This window comes from Myodes glareolus, chromosome 20 (genome assembly GCF_982192425.1).
Source record: "Myodes glareolus chromosome 20, mMyoGla1.1, whole genome shotgun sequence".
Lineage (NCBI taxonomy): Eukaryota > Metazoa > Chordata > Mammalia > Rodentia > Cricetidae > Myodes > Myodes glareolus.
The window spans coordinates 21,627,471-21,651,194 of NC_142045.1; the positions used below are offsets into that span (position 1 = coordinate 21,627,471).

At 41.5% G+C, this 23,724-nt stretch overlaps 1 protein-coding gene across 4 annotated transcripts in view; it reads right to left on the reverse strand.

The window, feature by feature from the left end:
- Lekr1 (leucine, glutamate and lysine rich 1) overlaps positions 1–15,386 on the reverse strand; it is a 164,522-nt gene extending 149,136 nt beyond the window's left edge. The window contains exons 1-3 of one of the 4 annotated variants that reach the window (XM_085682470.2): positions 15,282–15,343; positions 12,609–12,686; positions 12,153–12,264 (exon numbers count right to left, since the gene is read on the reverse strand). Coding sequence is in view for 2 of the 4 variants with exons in the window: in XM_085682469.2 (XP_085538595.2) it covers positions 12,609–12,656 (48 nt within the window). In the remaining 2 variants the exon portion in view is untranslated. Of the gene's footprint in view, positions 1–12,152; positions 12,265–12,608; positions 12,687–15,223 lie in introns of all 4 variants that reach the window. The other 3 variants (XM_085682469.2, XM_087899464.1, XM_087899465.1) reach the window with 3 other exon arrangements.
- Between the last annotated feature and the right edge of the window lie 8,338 nt (positions 15,387–23,724).

Genomic DNA, 23,724 nt, shown 5'->3' on the forward strand with positions numbered 1-23,724 from the left:
TGTCCCTGTAACTATGTTATACCACATGGATGTAGAAAGAGTCCCTGTAACTATGTTATACCACATGGATGTAGAAAGTGTCCCTGTAACTATGTTATAGCACATGGATGTAGAAAGTGTCCCTGTAACTATGTTATAGCACATGGATGTAGAAAGTGTCCCTGTAACTATGTTATGGCACATCAACTTAACCATTGCACAAGTGTCACTTGGAATAAACTGGTAACAAATATGAAATAAAATTGTCTAACAAATATTTCCAATTTCAAATCAAACACCAGAAGGCAATGTGTGATTATATGAATTTCCCACCTCTGATACTGCTGTGGGACAATGGCCACAGCCTCCTGGCGATATATAGATGAATAGAAATGGGTTCATTTAAGATGTAATGGTTACTTAATAAGAAGCCTGAGCTACTAGGATAAACAGTGTTGTAATCAATATAGTTTCTGTGTGATTATTCAGGTCTGGCAGCCAGGAAATGAATGAGAAGTCTCCATCTACAATAGCAGATGGTGCAAATGACATCATGTAATCAATACCCCTGATTAGCTACATACTGCTCTGTTTAGTAATGTGACTGACTTCGTCTATCCACCCACCCTCACCTCATTGATCAATAGCCCCAAATTATAAATTGGACACAGAAGATTCAACCTCTCTAAGCAAGAATAAGCCAACTAGGTCTGAAGTATTGAAGAATTAGGCAGTTAGATTTACTTAGCAACTATAAGGGTGAAGCATCCTGCGTGTGGTACATAATCAGCCAAATACTGAGCAGAAACACACAGAACACAAAAACTGTGGCTCAAAAGAGAGAAAAAAACCAGAAAAGGTCTATGTCCTATGCCCAATGGCCCTCCAGTTCCTCACTGCAATCCTCTCAACAGCTGGACGTCCGAGTCACATTTTGGGATCTTTGTCCAATACCTTATTTTGCCTTATGCTACTTAGCCCTGGAAACCAGTATTTCCCAATCTCTTCTGTGAATACTGGGCTTTCAGATGCAAGTACAAAACTACAAATGTCAATGTAAGTATATATCTTACATCATCTATACTCAAATATATGCATATAAGACAGCATATATGTCACACATATGTATACATACACACATACATTGAATGTATGCATATACACTAATAGGATATGTGTTTGACATGTTTTGAGCCTGGAACACACCATATCACCTTAGTTGATACTAGTACCATTCAGTAAACACTGTTCTGATACATCCTATATGAAAGTATTAATTATCTCTGCAACTAGCCTAAAGTTTTTCATCCCGACCTTAATAATAGACAAACTTTATCAGACATCTTCATAAAGTCCATGTATTCTATGCATGATACAGTTCTTAGAGCTAGTAACCACAGATGCAAAATGAAATAAAGGCTGAAGAGATGGCTCAGAAGTTAAGAGTACTTGATGCTCCATCAGGGACCTGGGTTCAGTTCCCAGCATCTAAATGGCGGCTCACAACCATCTGGAACTAGAGTTCCAGGGGTTCCAATGCCCTCTTCTCACCTCCATGGGAATCGGAAACAAATGCAGTGCATACTGATATATTCAAGTAAAACATTCAGATGCATACAATTAAAAAATTCTAAAAAAAAAAAAGGAAAGAAAGAAAGGGAAATGGAAATGGGGAGATAACCTGACAGGTAACGATGATCATTGTCCAGCCAGACAAGTGGAAGTCAGTCCCTGGGGTACACAGGATAGAAGGCAAGAACCAGCTCCTGTAAATTGTTCTCTGACATCTGTATATGTGCCATACATACACATAAAATAAGTACAATAAAGAAAAAATTTTAAATGAAATAGCAAGGCCCATATGCTCTCTTAATAAGTGTAAAATTAGTTCAAGGGTTATATCCATCACTCATGTACCCTTAGTTAGGGTAAGGCAGTGCAGGCCTTTAATCCCAGCACTCAGGAGGTACAAGTGGTGGATTTCCAACAGTTCAAGCCAGCCTGGTTTACATAATGAGCTCCCAGATGAGCTAGAGCTATACACTATAAACCTGTCTCACAAAAACTAACCAACCCTTACAGCCATACTTTAATAAATTACTCTAAGTCTTGTCTGGAATTAAAATGAGACTTACTTGTCATTCAGTAGCATTTCATACATGGAAGAGTGTTTGCATATTATCCTCTCTAGCAGGCTTCAAGATAACAAGAGTGACTCCCCAACCCCATTCAGAATACTGCCAGCCCTTGGGAAGCCCGTCTATCCATGTCAAGAGACCTGAACTCAATCAAACAGATAATGTTTCCTAAGAGTCCCTTCTCTCGTCAGCTGGAAGAGTCTATTGTGTACTCTTATGGCCTTTTATCCCTAAACTTTGTCCCTTCAGTCAGTCTTTTTCCTACTCCTGGAAAGAGCCCTATCCCTATTCTAAAGAGAATCCTTGGCAGTTAAAGTAGACTTGCAGCTGGATGTAGGAAACAGACTATATAAACTTCACATTGACAGGTATTAAAACAGATACATTCATTCTAACAATCAAGGGAAGAAAGCTAAAATAAGTAAAGCAATGCATTTTAGAGGTTTTCTAAATGTTCATCAAAGAAAAACACAATAGTTATTGTGATATGAAAACAAAACAATAAAATAATAGACCCAAAAGAATGGTCTCCAGATTTGGTCGGAATAACCTCAATCCTTGAATTATCTCTAACACAAACATGGCATACGGATCTTCAGCACTATTCAACTATAAATAGTTTTCTACAAGCAAAACTGTAACAGAAAGAATATAACCATTTTCAAATTCTTAGTGTCTGATGGACTAATTGCCTGGGATATTTTCTGAAGGTTGAGAAGTTATGAAATACTGTAATTATGGATCCAAATGAAGCAAGTAAAAGTTATCTGTTTGTTGTGAATTATAATTTGTGCTTCCTTCTTCCATCTCAGTGTTCTATCGTTTCTTTCTCAAAGTAACATAATAACATGCTGCCATTCCTGACAACAAGGCCATCATTAACAGGAAGTTCCTGACTCTGCTGCTGGAGAAAACATTAACAAGAGGAATATATAAAACAAATGCAGACCCACTAAAAATACATTATAAACAAACTTCTTAAATTCTGTGTTTGGACTCTTAAAATTATAGTTACTGAATATAAAAAACATGACAACGTTTAAAAATTAACCCTATTACAATAGACCCCGAAAATGCAATTTATAGTTAAAGTCCAAGACAAAGACTTCAAAATATCAATTATGAGTATGTTCAAGTCCTTAATGAGGAGATGAATCAAGCCCTTAATGAAGTCTGTGAAAACATAAGCAAGGAAATGAAATAATGAAAATTCAATTCAAGACATGAAAGTAGAATTTAACAAAGAAATAGAATCACTAAAAAAAAAACTCAAACTGAGATAAAACTAAATGAAAATTTAGGAAGTCAGACACAAACCTCAGAAGCAAAGGACAAGACATGGAAGAGAGAGTCTCAGGCATTGAAGACAAGGCACCAGAAATGTATACCTGAGTAAAAGAAAATGTTAAATCTATAAATAAAGAAATTCAGGCACAAAATATCCAGGAAATCTGGACATATGAAAAGACTGAACCTACAGATAAGAAGAACACAAGAAGAAACCCAGGTCATTGAAAAAATATTTTCAATAAAATCATTGAGGAAAATTTCCCTAACTTTAAGGTGTCTAGGAAAGCACAAGAGGCACACAGAAAACAAAACAGACAGGACCGTAAAAGAAATTAGTCATGAGACATAATAATCAAGACACTAAACATACAGAACAAAGAAAGAATATTAAAAGCTACAATTAACATAAAAAGACTGACCCATCAGAGTAACACTCTATACTTATCAACGGAGACTCTAAAACCCAGAAGGGCCTGGATGGATGTTCTACAAACTCTAAGAGACGCCAACCCAAACTACTATACCCATCAAAACTATTGACCACATAGCTGAAATAATTCCACAATAAAATCAAATTTAAGCAGTACCTATTCAGTAATATAACTCTACAGAAGGGACCAGAAGAGAAACTTTGATCCCAAGAGGTTAACCACATCCAAAAAAAAAAAAAAAAAGAAAAAGAAAAGAAAAAAAAAAGAAAACCACAAAAAATAAAGAACCTAAGATCAGCAAACCAAAAAAAAGGGGGGGGTGTAACTTAAACCATACCAACAAAGTAACAGGAATCAATAAACATTGCTCACTGATAACTCTCAATATTAATATTCTCAATTCTGCAATAAAGGATATAGTGTAACAGATTGTATTCTTAAAAAAAACCAGAAAACAAAAAAACTGGACCCATCTTTCTGCTGGTGCCTAACTAGAGTCTTCACCCCTAGTGACCAGAGTTCATGATCCTAGAAGGGGCTGATTATGCATGATACCACAGAAGAAAGGTGGACACTGATCCAGCCACAAACCCTGCAATCTACAATGATGACCTGCCTGTGTAACACACTGCTGCACTGGTGGCACAGACATTTGAAAGTAACCAACCACTCCCTGGTTGGATATAATGCCCACTACATGAGATGGAACCCATCTCTAGCACCACTTGGATCACCAAGAGCCTTGACAGGCCATGAAACTAGGGAAAAACCAAACATTACTGTTCAGCTAAAAGAACATATCCATGAAATGACTCCTAACAATATTCTGTTCTACCCACAGATCAGTGTCTCACTCAGCATCATCAGAGAAGCTTCCTCCTACAGCAGATGAGAATTAATATGGACAGCCACAGCTGAATACTGTGCAGAGCGAGAGACCTTGCAATACTCAGTTCTAAATGGGATGTCCTCGTCAAATCTCTCTCCTCAAGGATCTGCAGAAGAGGAGGCAGAAAGATGCTAACAGCCAGAGGAGATGCAGACACAAGAGGACGGATACGCACACATGAATTTACAGAGACTGCAGCAGCATGATGCAGGTCCAAGCCAGACAGGGTCTCAGCACTGAGAGAGTGAAGTAGGCAAGAGCTCCCATTCCTAATCAAGCTATCTCCAACTGACAACTGCTTGCAAAAGAAAAATTAGTTTCTTCAAGGTAATCTCAATGAGCATACAAACCACACTTAAGGGCAGGCCCTACGCCCAGTAGTAGACAACCAAGACAAAATGAACTCAAAGGTATTTTTGGTGATTTTTTTTCTCTCACATTTCTTTGTATTAGTAATTTTTTTTAACCTTACTGATTCTTTGTTTGTATATTGTTTCTGATTTCATGTTTTTATTGTGTGTGTGGGTGCATTTCAATGTTCTTTCCTTTTTTGTTAGTATGTTCATTTTTTAAATGTTTATTTGTTTACTTAAGAGAGAGAGGGAATGAACTTGGAAGGGAGGGGAGGAGCTGAGATGAGATGAGAGAGGGAAACTGTAATCAGAATATACTGTATGAAAAGAAAGTGTCTTTCTGATTAAAAAACAGAAAAAGTCAGTTCTTTGTGCTGTAGAATATTATTTAAGGTGTGTTACTTTTGTTTATGCTCTGAAACACTTGTTTAATGATGCAAAGATGTGTCTGATTAAATGAAATTCACCTGCAGTCAGGAAGCTGAGTCAGCAACAAGCTGACAGGAAGTGGTAGGGAGGAGCCAGGTGACAGGGGTTTTTAAGAAGGGGCAAGAAGAAGCAAGGCGGTTTCTGGAGAGGACGAGGAGAGGAGGTGAGCTGCTTGCTGCTCAGTCTCTCCGGGGAGCAGGATTCCACCTCAACCTTCAAATTTTGTCAAATAGACAAATTAAAAATGAGAGACTCTTGCTACAACTACCTGAAAAAAATTCTGAAATAACGCCTAAAAAAAATAATAATGCCCAAAATGGTGTACAGTATGTGATTTTTATTTATATAGCATTCTTGAAATAACAAAATTGTTGATGGTCAAATCAATAGTTATCAGGAGTCATAGCATGGAGGGAGGAAAGGGAAATGGGAAAGTTAAGGTGAATATAGTTTTTAAAATGCAATGTGAGGAATAACAGCTCTAATTTTGATCGCATCAACTGCTAATCTCCTGGTTATGGTATCATACTTTAGTCTGCCAAATGTTACCCCATGAAATGGCTCCATAATACTTCTTAAAATTACATGTAACTATAATTTTAAAATAATAAAATAAATAAATCTAATTAAATCAAATTAAAACGCTAGCTCAATATAAATACATTTTGTTGAGCAATAAATAAATAAATATATTGGACTTATGCTATAAAAATTACACATGCCACATTATGACTACCTGCTGGGTACCAGGTCAATTTAAGAGACAAGCTCCACCCACCTCCAACCCTCCCCTTCCTCAGAAGCAAATGGATCTCCCACCTCCTTCAGCCTCTTTTTGTCTCTCTTCTGAGAGGTAACTACTATCTCTCCCTCTCTCTACCCTCCCTCTCTCTGTCTTTCTCTCTTTATCCCTTTTCCCCTTTTCCCCTTCACTTTCCCCTCCATAACCCACTAAATAAACTCTATATCCAAACTCTCTCTGCATGATGTATCTGTCTGTCTCCCACCTGCCAAGGTGACCCGCAGGAGACTCACTGAGGCCTCGGGTCACCCACTGCCTTGTGGGACCAGCCTTCTCTCCCCGCCCCTTATATCTTTGAAAAAGAATAACACTACCTATACATTGTGGCAAAGCCTTTTTCCTCCAATACTTCTCTATTAGAAATCTCTATAACCTTCTTTAGCCAGTCAGCTAAAGGATAAAATAGAAAAATAAGGATTTTTTTTTCAAGATAGAATGTTTTTAAAATAGTTTTACTAATGAATTACTTTGGATTACAGCATTAAGTAAATAGTGTTCCCATAAATTATACAGCTTTCGTCATAAGGTGTCAAAACTACAAGAGCTTTAAAAAACCTCTCTCTCTCTCTCTCTCTCTCTCTCTCTCTCTCTCTCTCTCTCTCTCTCTCTCTCTACTTTCCAAGATGCTACATCTAACATTTCTAAGACCACTTTCTTTTATTCTCTGCTCTAACTCAGTACAAAATCTGAACCTAGCTGCAATGGCCCAAAATGACCTGAAAAATTAAGTTTATTTTCTCTGGCAATGACAACCTGTGCTTGGAAATATAAAACTGTTATTCTGAATAAATTTCAAATTTCCAAAGTACTAAAATTACTTTGCCGAAACAGGACAAAATGAGCTGTCAGTGCTGGGGAAAGGACTGTTACCCTGAAAGAACAGCCTGCTCTCCAGCCCTCGCCAGCCCTGCACCCTGCACCGGCCACTTCTGCTTTGCAAGATAAACAACCCTGATCTCATTGCTTTCTGTCTTGTGATAATAAAGACCTCCTGAAGGAGGTCTGAAACCTTGTAACATCTTCATTTTTGCCACCATTTTAAAAACAAGGGATTAGTTTTTCTCTTTGTGAACTAATTTTACTCTGTTGTTTTTGACTTACTTATATTCCCTAGCAAAAAAAAAGGGGGGGGCAAAAGAATTTATTTTTTTTTAACAAGAGGACACAATAAGTCTATAAAATGAGTCTACACTCACAAGAGGAGGAGATATACATTATTACTTTACTGATCCCTAAATGCTGTTTTCAATTTAAACTGTTAAGAGTAAAAAAGAATGCAGAAACGAGCCAGGCAGTGGTGGCACACCTTTAACCCCAGCACTTGGGAGGCAGAGGCAGGCGGATGGATCTCTGTGAGTTTGAGGCCAGTATGGTCTACAAGAGCTAGTTCCAGGACAGGCTCCAAAGCTACAGAGAAACCCTGTCTCGCAAAACCAAAAAAGAAAAAAGAAAAAAAGCAGAAATGACTGCAGTCTACTAAATGCCACTGGATGAAGCGTCTAGCAACAGTACTGGTTACCTGAGGTCAGAGACAGGTAGGAATCACCTCAGCCCGGAGGAAGAAGAGATTCAGGGATGGTATGGAATGTATGCAGAAAAAAAGACTCAGAGTCCAGAAAAAGACACATGTGACATACATGACCCATGGACCTCTCATACATTTTCTTTCACTTACGGAGATGGAAGTCTGAGAAGTGCTCTGTGCTCAGCCAGAAACCGGGGGAAAAAAAGAACCGGGAAAAGATTATCTCATTCCTCCTTCCTTAGGAATCCCTGAGGAGAGGAGACCAACAAAAGCAGGCAATAGACTCCAACTTGGGCTTATTAGCATCCTCCTTCTTCTCCGTCCTTTCCTTTCCATTCCCTCCCAGTGTCCTTTCCCCAGCACTGCTCAGTTTGCTGTTAACGGTACAGCGAAGCACAGCCCTTCTCTCATCCTAGGCACTGAGCGTCCATTATCATATCACACAGCCAAAGTACAGAGAGAAAGAAGAAAGGCTCTCTCGCCTCTCCTCTGATTTCTGCACTAGCCCTCCTTGCCTATACACAGAAAAAGAAAATAAAGAAAACACAGCAGGGGCTTCTTTAGGAAGAAGAACCAGCCTATAAAGTAATACAAAAAGTTAAGAGACAAGAAAGAATGGGGAGGGGGAGCTTTGAAAGACACCTCTGTCACTGTACACTGATTCATCCACCTCAAGTCTCTTTTCCTCTAAAGAAAAAGAAAGAAAAAGTGAAGCACATTTTCTAAGCCATTATGAAAAAGTCCCCTTTTCTCCATCATAAAAATGAATTGATTCTAATTTGAATTATTACTATTATCACTACAAATTATATATGATAATTATCCTTAATTGAAGTGCTTATGAACACAAGTGGTTTAAATTATATATTTTCTCAGACTTTGGATTGTATGCATATATAAGATGAGGTCTCTGAACTAAGACCCAAGTCTACATGCAAGTTCCATTCATGTCTTACCTGTGTTAAATACCTAGCCTAAATATGATACAACATCTCAGTAAGTGCATGCATGAAACAGAAATTCATCATGTAAAATTTACATTTGTAAGATAATATAAGCACTTGACAATTTCCAGCTCTTGAAGCATTTTGCATTTCAGACCAGGGATGCCTAATATGCATATTTATATATTTAACATGATTCTGTGTAGAATGATACAAGCAAACTGGTAATATAGAATACTGCCTGACCATTAGGTAATTAAATAAATATGGACAATGAAGATTACACCTAAGTGGAAAGTTTTGGAAAAGAAAAGCTTGCTTTTGAAGATTTTTGGGGATGTTCACATACATTTATAGTCAAACCACCAGAAAAGCACGTGACATTAATGGGTATAAAAGTATTATTTACATAAGTGTATCTAACTTAGGTCTTGAAAAAAGCACAAAGCTATACTTTACCTTCCAAACACTGGGCAGGACAAGGTTATAACTAGTACACTTGTCCTTGGCTTAGACAGCTGAGCCTCTCCTGCTGTCCCCACGTCTCTACATTGACATGATAGTACCTGCCATACTTTAACTACCTCAAACATGACAAGAGCACCCCACCACTCTACGTCTATAGAAACACTCAGCTTTCAGGAACCAACTCTAGGTCCACATCTTCTACACAGGACTCCACCTTGATGATCTCCAGCATCCAGGGATTCCAGCCGTCAACTCTCCACTCTCACAAGGACAACCTGCAGGAATCAGCTCTCTCTTTCCATCATGGGTCCCAGGAATCCAACAGAGATCATCAAGCTCGGCAGTAGGTGCCTATCCCAGCTGAACCACCTCTCTGGCCTCCTGGGCACTGTCTTACATGGGACTTAGATTATAACCCTTGTCTTGTAGATTTTCTTTCTACTGTATTTCTTTCTACTGTCTCTTCATTTTCTTTCTGACAAGAGATTAGGGTCTGAAATATGAGCTTTTGCTTTTAGGTTGTTTTTGTTTAACAGTTTCTTTTCATCTCTCTCTCTCAAGCTATTTCATGCAAGGAACACAGTTCAAGTGAAAAGATACTGCATTTGTTCAAACCCATGGAAGCACCATTTCTGAAGTAGTAGCATAACTGAGCGTCATATGAGTTTAGCATCAAACAGTTAACTTCAAAGGTAAAGAGAATCGCATGCAGTGATTGAAAGGATCTCTTCTGGTAACTGCACTTCCTTTAAAGTTTCCATAAATCGGTAAGGTGGGCAGCAAGAAGAGCAGCAGGTCCAATCGATGCTGTGATTAATGTTAACAGGCCATCCACAGCAGCACGAACACTGGCAAAAGCCAATCTGCTTCTGACCATGGTTTTCAATGAGAATGACAAATTACTAGTTAATGAAGAGCTGATTGTAAACTGGGGGTATTGCAGACACGCTTGAGGTCCTACATTCGATTCTTATTAGGATAAGGGTGGGAGAGTTGGTGCTAGATTTGCTACAAGAAGCTGTCTGTATTAATAGGTACAGCTAAGGCATAAGGTTGCAACCCACAACTCATGTCAATAGTTTTTGAAGAGGTGTTTTTTAATTATTATGTTAACAATGTATGGATTGAAAAACTAGTTACAGAAGAAATGCCTTTGTCTGAGAACAGATGTAAACTAATAGGGATGAGGGTAGGACAAAAACCAAGAAGTACTTGTTAACTAGACTAAATGAATTATAAACAGGAAATCAAAGCTGGGAAGATAGTTCAGCAAATAAAGATACTCATTGCCAAGCCTTGACAACACAAATTTGATCATCAGGACCCGCATGATAGAAGAGACCCAACTCCCACAAGTCAGCCTCTGACCTCCACGTGCTATGATTTATAAACACACTTTTTAAAATGTGAAATTGAGACAAACGGGGAAATTTACCTCTCCTTGGGGTGTTAAATAGGCATTGAGTATTATTTTTAAAGTACAATCAGTATCACTACCAGTATAAATGGTAAGTTATTTAAAAACTCATGTTTCCTTATAAATAAGCAGAGATGTTGGAGGTGTGGCCATTTGATTCTCTAGATGCAGCTGTTGGGCTTTCCCATGCTGCCCTGGCTGCCTTGAGTTAAAAGGGCTGTTGGCTAGACAGCCAGCTGGGCTATTCTAGGTCAGCATCTGCCATTCTGAACACTTCTCAGAGGTCCTGAACAAATGACACAATCACCACAGACGCCTGCTCTGGCTCCTGAAGATGCAGGCACAGCCAAAACTGTTACAAACCATTTGTATCAGAGTTTCTGCTATCACAGGCCTAAGAAAGCTCTAGATGACTCTGCTACTATTTCTACCTAGGCCAGGGAGGGGGGCGTTTTTCCCTGGTGGCCTAGTAAAGTGACTGTTACAGACAGGCACAAAGGGGACATTGTCTTGTCTGCATGGGAGGCTGGCTGTGGTTCCAGCAAACACCTTTTCTCTGGCTATATAAATCGGCTGTGTGCTTACTTGGGGAGTTGGACAGGAGACACCCTTCTGTGTTTCCTCTCTCATTTTGCAGCACTGGGCACAAGAAACGGCTTCTTCCCAGTGGTGTCTCCTCGCCCACATTTGGTAGCACAGGCTGACTGGGAACAAGAGCGGCGGGCGTCAGTGGATCAGCCGCAGCGGTCACGGCTGAGCAGCCAGAAGCAGCAGGGCAGCCATCTGCTGAACAGCTGATGCTCTGCAGAGCTGACGCGCAGCTAGGGGTCAACAGTCCACGCTGGAAAAGCAGCGGAGTGGCAGCTGCAGAAGAGGTGGAGCCACTGAGCTGTGCATGTGACCACAACAGCAGCAGGGGTTGGGCAGCGAAAGCCTCCCACGTGGACCGTGGCAACTAACACTGCGGCCATAACAACAAGAAGCTACTGAACCATCTAAGCCAGGGCAAGAACAAGAAGAACGGTGGGAGTACAGAGAGGACAGGAAGCTGGAGCTGAAGAAAGGAAGCCTGAGAGGGATCAGAGAATTACAGGCCCTGGTTACTGGAGAAGGTTCAGAAATGTCTTTAGGGCCAGGCGCCTTCAATAGTCCCCAGGCCTAGGAGCTTTATCACTGTTCACCATCAGGTCTTAGGAATGAGAGCTTCCTAGGCCCACACAAGAGGGAAATACCTATAAAGGGTCCTGCTACTCCGAGCTGGTACAGTTCCGAAGCCAAGGCTGCTGCCACTCAAGGCCTCCTGAGAGGAGAATACTGCCCAGAGCTACCTGCTTTTGTTCCCTGCCCTGTTACCAGCACTCAAACCTGCTCTGGGATAAATCCTGAAAAAGCTTTCCCTTGCCTACCCACAATTTCCATCTGCAAAGGACAAAAGCAATCGGTAATTGGTCGAAATCGTATCTAAACACCAGTATGGTGGTGCTCACCTTCAACCCCAGCACACAGGAGGCAAAGGAAGGCAGATCTCTGTGAATTCTAGGCCTGTGTGGTCTATGTAGTGAGTTCCAAACCAGCCAAGGCTACACAATTAGATTTTGTCTAAAACAAAACAAAACAGCAGCTGGTGTACAGTGACCCACGAGAATTAATTTAGGTGAAAATGCATTATGTAAAAATATCACAAGAAGTTACAAACATGAACATTTCTGGGATTTGACATCACTAGGGCTCTAAAACTAGCAGTTAAAATACCATAATGGAACAACATATCTCTCTTCTTATGTAGTCTTTGCAGGGAAAGCCTACAGTGTGGTTATTCCTTCTCCCATCCCAAATTAATCATCAAGTCTGTCGTAGTTTTCTAAATTCACTCCCCTATACTTTAGAATGATCTAACGGCTAAAACACTCCTAATGCTGGATGCTTATAATGCAAAATCATACCTTTTGGATTTCTTCCGGTAATGCGTGCATGGGAACGTGACGATCCATAGTTCCCCCGACGCACTGCAGGAAAACGGGCTAAAAACATTGATGGAAACGGTCAGAATCCACACAATGACAAGAAAACTCAAGTGATTTAAAAATTCTTAGTATCTGGAGATGAGCTGGCAGTACGTAGTTTAACAGGTGTTTGTTTCGTTGGTTCCATAGCAGAAGGTACAAGTTAAGTTTTCACAGTTAGTCCTTAAGCCACACAGGAAATTATAGAAATTACTGACACATCTTTTCTATTTTTCAGAAAGTTATAAAGTAATAACAAAAATAATAGTGGTTTATTAATTATCTGTTTTGTAACAAAGTAACTGTAAGATTTTAAACAGAGCTATTTCAGTATTCTAAAATAACATTTTATCTGAAAAGCTATAGAAAGAAATGTGTCATCAAGGCTTCTTTAAGTTATAAAACACAAAAAACAGTTACTAAGTTAGGATATATAGCCACTGAACAGAAAAGCCATCAAAGCATCAAAGCCCACATGGCCAATTGTAGCTGAGATGGATAACTATGTAAATTTATCTAGAATTTAACTTTTAACAGACTTTCATCTTCTAATTTAGTATAAAACTCCTTTTATTACTTTCATGAAAACACAGTAGCCATAACAAGAAGCTACTGAAGCATCTAAACCAGAAGAAGGTCTAAAGCCCGTGACTGATAAACAGGGGTAATGTCAGAGTCAAGAAAGGATACTGAGCTATCCTTTAGGTGGGGGTGGGATGTTAAAAAAGGCTCCCTAAGGTTTGCCTTAGGTCAGGGCAGGAGAGTGAAGACAAAAATAATGCTGGTGTTAGCCTGGCGGTGGTGGCACTCCCTTTAATCCCAGCACTCGGGAGGCAGAGGCAGGCGTATCTCTGTGAGTTTGAGGCCACCCTGGTCTACAAGAGCTAGTTCCAGGACAGGCTCCAAAGCTACAGGGAAATCCTGTCTCAAAAAATAAAACAAACAAAAAAATAATATTGGTGTTTTTATTGCAAATTACTCAACCATTGGTGGACGAGAGATTCCTCAACTCTGTATTGGCCCAAATAGCCCTCATTTCGATAAACTGCTATTTAAGACCAACAACTAATGAGCTGTCTTCCCACAGACAACACAAACACAAGACAATGTGTATGTTTGGTCATGTTGGCTGAGGTCAACCACGGGAGTAAAGCTAATTATGTCGACATGAGTCCAAGTGACCAAGTACATAATCTGATGTTTGCCAGTCTGTCACAGTCACATGGCAAGAAACCAGAAGGCTCATTATCCTCAGTCACCATTAGTTAATGGAAATGATCATATCTTCAGGTCCACTAGGAATATTTTCCCCCAAAATTACCAACTAAATCTCCTTTAAAAGTACCATTTACAAAAGTATTAGCGAGCATGGATCTAAATAACAGTATAAATTCAAGTGTCAGAGGAATATATTTTATCTAGTGTCTTCACTGTGACTCGACACCAACCTATTACTATACCACCAGAAGTGGTAGGCTGCAGCTTATGAAAGAAAAATTAAAAATAGCACCCTAGTAAATTAGAGGGCCATCCAAAACATTAGTGGTGGTGGGGGGGGGTGGACTGAATGAGTATTTAACTTGACTTTGAAACACATCGCAGAAAATATCCCTAAAATAGTTTAGGGATCCCATTCTTTTCATAGAGCCAATATACATTCATTGCATTCGTCCGAAGAGCACTGGTCATTTGTTCTCATACAAAGGGGCTTTTAACACTGTTTGCTTTAGAGTATGTTATTGTAAGATCCTTGTAAACTGGAGTTGCTAGTTGCTTTTCTGCTAAGCAGCGCATGCAGACGGTTACAACTACGAGGTTGACACCGAAATTCCCAAGATGATGACAGAGACATTATTTTCTTTAATGTTAATTTTTGTTGTGCCTATATTTAAGAAAAGCCCATCGGGTCTTTATAAAGATTTGAATACCCAGAAAAGTACAGAGGAAGAATTTAAAAATAATTCAGGTTTTTTTTTTTTTTTTTGCGGTAGGGGGGTTTGCTTTTTGGCAGGAGAAAACTTGGAATTTTTAATTTGCCCATCTGTTATTTTGCCTGTTTTACCAAACAAGTTCCTTTGGTCTTTCCCATTACACATGTGTAAACTGCCCTTGGCAAAAGTACGGTGGTACGTGGCTGCACCTACGTGGGTGTTTGCCAACCTTCTCTGCGACACGCAGGTCACGAGAAAGACGTGTGTTTTTAAAAGCAGAAACGTCCCTGGTGGTTCATTTCCGATTCTTACACCAATGTCACGCCCGGTCATTAAACTCGGGTTCTGCTTCCAGGCCCTTCCTCAAGTACCATTCCGGGGACGTGAATCACATGAGGGCAGGTCAGGGGCAGGAGAGCGGGAGGTCACGTCCCTAGACTGGAAATTAACCGCCTGGCCAGACCGCACTTGCCCAGGCCTGGCCCAGAGGCTCGCCTTCCCGACACCCCCACTTTCACCACCCCGCTACTCCCGCCGCCCCCTGCCGCCCCCGCCGCCCCCGCCGCCCCCGCCGCCCCCGCCGCCCCCGCCGTCCCCGCCGTCCCGCGCCGCTAGCCTCCGCACCGGAACTGCGTCCTGGCAGACCCGGTACTCTACGAGCTGAGGAAGGCGTGACCCTCACCTAGCCCGGGACTCCTCAGGGTGTGAAACGGCTTCCCCGGTCTCCCGGGCGACCGCGCTGCACGTCCGTCTGACGTCAGGGCGCGGCGACGTCACTACCCACGCCGCCGCCGACGCGGAAGCGGAGCATTGCATCACTAGCCGCCGCCGAGGTGCGAGCGAGGCGGAAGCCGGCGAGGGTGGCGGGGGTCGGAGGAGAGGGCGGATTGACGCGCCCGTCCTATGACGGGCTGGAATGGGGTTGTGGAGCTCGCGGGGACAGCGGGCGGCCGAGGTTGATTAGGAGGTGGGCGGTGAAGGAAGTGGGGGTCATGTGTACAGCGGGGGCAATCATTACTTTCAAATGGAGGGGAAAGATGCTTCTAGATGGCGTCATAGGCAGGGGAACACGTTCTGAACCATTGACGGGAAAAGCTTACATAGAATTTCATTCTGGTCCAAAAGTAATCAAGATGAAGTATATTGAGACGTGCTACGGAAGGCCCCTGGTTTTTACACCCTGCTTTACTTCCCTTTATTCAATCTACATTCTTTCGTAATGTAAATATGATGACCTACTATGCGACAAGCAAGCACAGGGAGGTGAGGCTTGGTGACTAACCCAGGCCTTTAGTATGCTAAGTGCCTGCTTTGTCTCCCTTTTCAGAATTATCTGAGTTCCAAAGTGCTGATCTTCTAGGAACTATAGAAAACACGGTTTTCTAGCAGAAAGGACAGATTACTATCGAATAATAGTTTGCATGAATATGAAGAAAATGGCACTGAAAAGAGAAAGATGACTAGGAGACGCGAAATAGTGCCAAGCTGCTGGCTAGTAGCTATCTAGTATGAAAATGAAAGCATGGAAGAAGTGAACACTTCCCTAAGTCATGAAAAGTTATAGTTAATACAGAAGACAGCAACAGTCGCTCTTGGGTAACTAGAATTGTGTACTGCATATATACTGTAGGGCTAGGAACAGAAACTTACTCCAGCATCAGCACGTACACTTGAGTTGTGTGTGCCACAAAATGTTCCCATGACTTTAACATCACTGGGTGACAGGAGTTTTCAGTTCCTTGTGACATTCAAGGACTGTTGAATGTTATAACCGCTGAACTGGTTTGTCATTGACCAAAATATTGTTATAGGGTGCATAACTACAGTTTTGGCAAATGATGTTCTCCTGTGGAAAGGCTATAATTCACTTTTGTCTATGCTTGCTCGTCTACACAGCACCTTGCTTCCATTTTCCTTGCCACACACGGTAAATGCCCCCGTAAGGGGTCTTAGATGATATGAAATAAATTTAGAAATCCCACTGCTGATTAGCTAGCCACACTTCAAGTACTGAATTGTCATGTGGCACCGACAGAAACTTTTCATCATTATAGAAAATGTGATTAGATAATGGTAGATCCAGTAAGAATTTCACGGGGAAGAGTAGCTCTTCTGAAAGACCAGGAATAAGAAGTGTATTTTCAATTGGCCGTCCTATGCAAAATGGTCAGCCCTGAAAAGACTCATACACGTAGCAGTATTGTGGAGTCAGCAGGTTATATTTGGGGACATGTGTGTGCACACAAACACATGTATGAATGCAATAACAGTTGGCGAAAATGTGCCCAATCTTATTGCATCTTATTTTGCTGTGTTTGGTGGATCTCAGTGGGAGGTCTTCTCTTTTTCTCAAGGGAAATGGGGGAGCAGTAAGTCTGGGGGAGAGGGGAGGTTGAGAAGGGGGACTGGGAGGAGTGGAGAAAGGGGAAGTTGCAGTTGGGATATACTGCATGAGAAAAGAATAAATAAAAAAGGAAAAAGAGGCCATGAATTTGAAGGAAAGTAAAGACAGGTATATGTTAAAATACAATCTCAAAAAAATTTAAGATAGCCTTTAAAATGAAAAAAAAGTGTATTTTCTAAAGTTAGCAAGGTCAAAATATGACGGGTGAGTATTCTTAAAGTAATTTTTTTAAAAAAAAAAATAAAAGTTCCAAAAGACTGTTCTGTGTTGGTTTGTTGTTTTTCTTTTTCTTTTTCTTGCTTTTTTTGGGGGGAGAGACGAGTGTGGGAGGTTGAGGAAGGGTTTCTCTGTGTTACCTGGATATCCTGGAACTTGCTCTATCAACCAGTCTGATCTTGAACTCACAGAGATCTACTGCCTCTGCCTCCAGAGCACTGGGATTAAAGGCTTGCACCACAACCATCCATCTTGATATTCTTTTCCTTGATTATCTATTGATCTCTCTCTCTCTCTCTCTCTCTCTCTCTCGCTCTCTCTCTCTCTCCCTCCCTCCCATCCTTTTTTCTCCATCCCATTCCATTACTGCCCATTCTATAATTGAAATGCAATTTAAATATTCCCATTGTAGGGTGTGTGGAATACAATTTTGTGTTATCCTTTTGTTATTTGTGCATATTTGTCCGTGTGTGTGTGTGTGTGTGTGTGTGTGTGTGTGTGTGTGTGTTACCTGATGTTGGAGGTCCTTCTATCTATGCGCTGCTTTTATTGGTTAATGAATAAAGAAATTTCCTTGTCCTGTTGATAGGGCAGATCTTAGGTAGGCGGGGAAGACAGAGCTGAATGCTGGGAGAAAGAAGGGTGGAGTCAGAGAGAGAAGCGTTGGAGCTGCCAGAGACAGATGCTGGGAAGTTTAGCCAGTAAGCCACTGTCATGTAGTGATATACAGATTAGTAGAAATGGGTTAAATTAAGATGTAAGAGATTAGCCAATAAGAAGCTAAAGCTAATGGGCCAAGCAGTGATTTAATTAATACAGTTTCTGTGTGGTTATTTCCAGGATAAGCAGCCAGAACAAACAAGCATGTGCCTTGTGCTTCAGAATTAATCCAGAGCACTACATGTGCTAGATAAGTGATACATAGGTAACATATATATATATATATATGAAACATATATATATATATAGGTAACATATATATATGGGAGAGTATATAGGTAACATATATATATATATGGAAGAGAGAGAGAGAGAGAGAGAGAGAGAGAGAGAGACTGTGCCTATATGAAGGAAATTCAGCTTTCTACAGGGCCAGCAGGCCTCTTAGGGTTTATAAGAACTCCTGTGTGTTTGTTACTGTAGGAATTTCCCTGAAATGCTCATAAGTCAGGGCAATCACTCATTTTGGTCACTTGTTTCATGCTACAACCTCTCCTTTCCCATGAACCTATGAAAAGCAGTATAGGAAAATAGGTACTTTGTTTATAGGTCTGCTAAAAACAACAGGAAGTCCACCCAAGATGGTGGACTAATTTTAAAGTCAATGCAGAATGGTACAAAGGTAGCAAGATAAAATTACAGTTAAGTCCAACCGTATTTTCATCCTGCGAACCACAGCACAACACACCTCTCTTCTTGTAAACTGGAATAAGATGGCTGCAATCAGGCCTCCCGGGTTGGGAACAACTGCTGCTTTCATTACTGTTTCTGGGCTTCCTCCAGTGCAAGTGCCGAATTTTGAAAAAGCTAACATTTATTGGGTTCGGTCTGTTTGCCAGGCACTTCATACACAATGCCTCGTTTAATTGAGGATCCTTCCAAACATAACTCTGTCAGGTCCTACTTCTGTTTACTTTGATGGAAGCGGCCAAGGGCACGGCCCATCACGTGAGCACAGAAGCACGCTGGATCCCGGGTGGCTGTAAGTGGAAGCACCTGGGCCTCACATGCCGCTCTACGTGTCTCTGCCAGACAGCCGGTCCTCCTGGAGCATTCGCCTGCTGTGGATTAGAGACACATGGCCCAGGCTTGGTTTGCCATACAGCTTCTAGCTTGCAAAGGAGGTTAGCTACAAAGACCACTTTGCTTTGTTTTACACGCCCCTACACATTTTCCTCTCACGGAGATGGGATTTTTTTTTTTCCACCCTGGACTTCTAGCATGCTATTTCAGTTAAAGCTGAAGACAGCCTGTTCGAGCTGCTTTGCATATTGAACCCCAAATAGCTGTGGTATAGAAATGAGTTCGACCACAAAATACTATTTGTAGGTTTGGGCTCTGTATCTTTTATCCATCCTTACATACACTATAAATGAGCATATGATAAAATAAAGGTCACAGAGTTTAAATGCATCTCTCTAATACTTCAAATGTTTTGTCATCGGTGCAGAAACCTGTTGTGTAACACATTTGAATGTGTTTGAGCCTTCGACTATAAATGTTAAACAAATTTCCCATGAGACAAGTTAGATCCTTAAATGATAAATGCCGACTTTCAAATATGAAAAATTAAAACACTCACTACAGGGACTGAAGAGATGACTCAGCGGTTAAGAGCACTGTCTTTTCTTCCAGAGGAGATGGGTTCAATTCCCAGCACCCACGTGACAACTTACAACTGCCTGTAGCTCCAACTCCAGGGGATCTGACACCCTCACAGAGATATAAATACAGGCAAAACATCAATGCACATAAAATAAAAATAAATCATTTGTAAAAGGACACTCACTATAGCAAAATATTTCATGACTATAAATGTATCGACTGTGGCCTGCTCACTACTGGGAAGAACTTCATTTAAAAATGTACTGTGCAAATATAATTCAGTATTTGTTACATCCATATATTTTAAAAACACAAAGATATAAAGTTCTAATGAAAACAACTTAACACCCATAGTGAATTTGATACTCATAAATAGTGTACTGATAATTCCTTAAAAGTTAAATTTCCCATTAAACTCAAATTCCTTTCATTAAATCCTCAGGATCCCAACCTGGCCTACACTAAACACCTCATAAATATTAGATACTTCAAAGAAATAAAAATTGGGGCCTGAGTGATGACTCAGAAGTTAAGGACATACCCAGCTCTTGCAGAGGACCCATGTTTCAGTTTCTTAGCACCTACTTGGGCCAGGTCACCATCATCTCTAGCCTCATAACCAAAGAATCTTACACCCTCTCCTGTACTCCAAGGGCATCTTTACTCTCATGTGCACAGACATGCACAGAAACAAACATGTGTACATATATAATTAAAAACAAATTTTTTTAAAACCCTAAACCAAAAATTAGGAACTTCCTTATACATTGTGAAAAAAGCAAAAAGTGTTTGAATCAGCAATGGTAGCACATCTCTGCAGTTCTGGCCCTTGATCAGGAGGAGGAGGATCCTGAGTTACAAGCTACGCTGGACTACATTGTAGATGTTATCTCTATTGACACCTTCCATTGCTGAGATTTCCATGAGTGTCTTAATTCACATTTCTCTGGATGAGTGCCTGACAGAAGTGATTCTATATTCCCTATTATGATGAAGTTGACTGAGTTTATAGGAAATGAAGATTTGTTGTTTTCCTGGTATTGTGTGCCTCTGTTAAAGACTTCATGCCGTTCGCCAAGTTGTGGGCTGGGTTGTAGCTCAGTTGATAAGAGTGCTTACCTAAGATATTCGAGGCCCAGGGCTCCATTCCCAACACACATACAGCAATGTGGGCTTCATACCTTTAATCGTTTGGGAAGAAGAGGCGGGAGGATCTGAAGTTCAGTATCATCTCAGTTAAAAGTCATCCTGGCCTTGTCTCACAAAAGAAACTAATTGTTTTGCCATAGAAACTATTAACACACAGTATCAAGCATTATTATCAATCTATCAAACAGATGATGATATCAAAATGATTGATCAGGGTGTAGAGCAACTAGAATTCCTGAACATTGCTGCAAAAGAATTAATACATGTATAACTTTTTAAGGGGTTTAAATTTTCTAAATGTTCAAAGTATTGAAGTAGACATTTGATTTAACATCTTCCGTGTGTTCAGGAACCCAGACCTCTTCACCCTCATCTCTACTCTGTCCACAAGCACCCGGGAGGCTTCCCAAGTCCAGGAGTGGGTTCGGATCAGGTCGTTTTCACACATCCATGCTATGAGATCTGCAAGGAACCTGTGACCCAATTCTGATGAAAGAAGCTCCAAGTGGTTATTGGGAGAACTGGGAAAGTGCGTAGCACGTGTATTCAGTGTCCATCAGAGTCGTACTGATAAAGTGTAAGAGCTGGAAATGCTACAGGCTGGGGATGTAGCCCAGTTTAGAGTTCCTGCCCAACATTCAGAAGTCCTGGAATTGATTCCCCAACAACACAGAAAGCTGGGCGTGGTAGCACACAAGCCTGTAATTTTGGTCCACCGTGTCAGTGCAGAGAGATCAGAAGCTCAGGGTCATAACACATTAGAAGCCAGCCTGGACTGCACAAGACCCTGTTGAGACAGAGTGTGCACAAGAGAAAAGTGAAAATATTAAAATGTGAAACAAACTTGTTCATACAACCCAGATGGCATAGCTGTCAGAAATGTTGACGTGGGACAGGTCAGGTGGCCCGTATCTATGCCTGTAATCACAGCTACACAGGAGGCTGAGGTGGGAGCATCACAAGTTCAAAGCCAACCTAGGTAACTTAGTGAGACCTTATTGTCCCCTCCCCCAACAACAAAAACTTGGGCGAAGTTCAGTGGCGGCTTACTTGCCTAGCATATGTCATGCTCTTGGTTCAATCCCCAGTGTTACAAACTGTAAAGGGAGAGGGAGAGAAGGGGATGCAGTTGTTTAGTGCTGAAAATGCCTAAAAGGTTCTGTGGAAAAGCAAGTTTAAAGACAGTACCACAAATCTTGAGTACTGTAAACATTCATTTTACAGTTATTGGCGTAAATCTATATTCTGTCAGAACACAGGCGTGCCTAACAGGAGCCACAGGAAAGCTAATCAACTCCAGGAAAGGGTAGGCCAGATTGCTTTGAGAAAGTCATGTAAATTCTGAAAGGCTAGAGAGCCGTAGAACCACTCAGTCCTTGAAATCCACCACTTTCTAAACATTGGTTCCATTCTCTTGTATAACTGGCAGTTAGCAGGGCTATGGTGGCTCACAGGTTTTCCCACCAAGAGGAGACTTCTTGCATTCCCAACCTCATTAGGATGCTAGTGCTGGGCAGTGGTGGCGCATGCCTTTAATCCCAGCACTTGGGTGGCTGAGGCAGGCGGATCTCTGTGAGTTCAAGACCAGTCTGGTCTACTAGAGCTAGTTCCAGGACAGGCTCCAGAGCTACAGAGAAACCCTGTCTCAAAAACAAAACAAAACAAAAAACAAGCAAACAAACAAAAGAATGCTAGTGAATGACTTTCCTCGGCACACTTTGGGTTATATGCTGATCTTTGGGCCTCATCACTAACACTAGGAGGTGGGTACCACAACTCAGTTGTCTCCACCAGATATTAGCCTCTTGACCAAGTGTTGGGGACCAGGAAAGGCAAGGCCAGACGCAAGGACGCTTCTTTAATTACACATCTAGAGAAGAAGCAGAAGCAGAATCCAGGAAAGGGTACGGTCCTACTCAGTGTCCTCATCAAACAAAAGCAAACATTCCCTATATCCACTTAAATGAGAATCAAAGTGACCGAGAGAACACTGGAAAACTAGTGACATTTGCTCCCTCTTCCCAGGTGTGACAAAGTGAAAGACCTTTAAGCCCTTCCTAACAATTCATGGTACAAATGCCAGCCCAGGAGAACCTCTGCTTCTTCACTAACGCTACTTATATTAACAAGTGTTAGTGGTGTGTGTGTGTGTGTGTGTGTGTGTGTGTGTGTGTGTGTGTCAAACTAGGCACCATAAGTCTATAGAAGATTAGACAAATTCACCAAAGTCTAAATTATAGTAAGGGTTTTCCAAGTTTTCAGTTTAATGCGAGTGGTTTTGCGTTAAACTGGACGTCAAATTTTTTCCTTCCGGACTTGATTTATCTCCAAATCTCCACCAGTAGACAGTGCCATGAGAAACACTTTTTGATCACATAATCTTGAATAAGAACTTCGATTCAGTGGCCTTCAAACCTGTTGGGCCCCCTTTTTAATTTCATTTGGGCTTTTGAGTCATCTCAATAAAGAGGTCTCTTCAGTTAGTGCACCAGTGCGATCAGGAAGCTTTGATTTTAAAAATAAAATACTGAAGAAAAAAAAATGCTTCTGTGTGTGTGGGGGGGATGAGAGCAAAGGATCACGACTGTTTTCTGAAATGAGGTTTTGCGTCCCAACGCCTCTGCCTTTTGCTCTGCTTCCTTTGTCGGCACGTCATAGGACTCGTACTTGTGAGCTGTGCCTCTGCACCCAACCCATTCCTTAGAAAGTTTCTGCGGCTTACTCCTTAGTGACAGAGCAGCCCCGGCTTCCGATTGGCTTAAAGCATCGCTCTGAGCAGGTTTTACTGCCCAGGTTACCGGTGTTCCCGATAACACCGGGACACGGTGAACTGGCTCCCCCACCCACAAACATAGCGTGACTGCGGTCCCGGGGCTGTAAAGTGGACAGCGGGCTCCGCCCTGCAGCACCTGTGCCCCCAGCACGAAGTGCGTGCGGCCGGGAGCCGGCGGGTCACGCAAGCCCAGGCCTCCCGCCGCCTCTGCCGCCGCTCGCGTGCGCTCCCGGGGCTTCCTGGCCGCCCGGGCTGGCC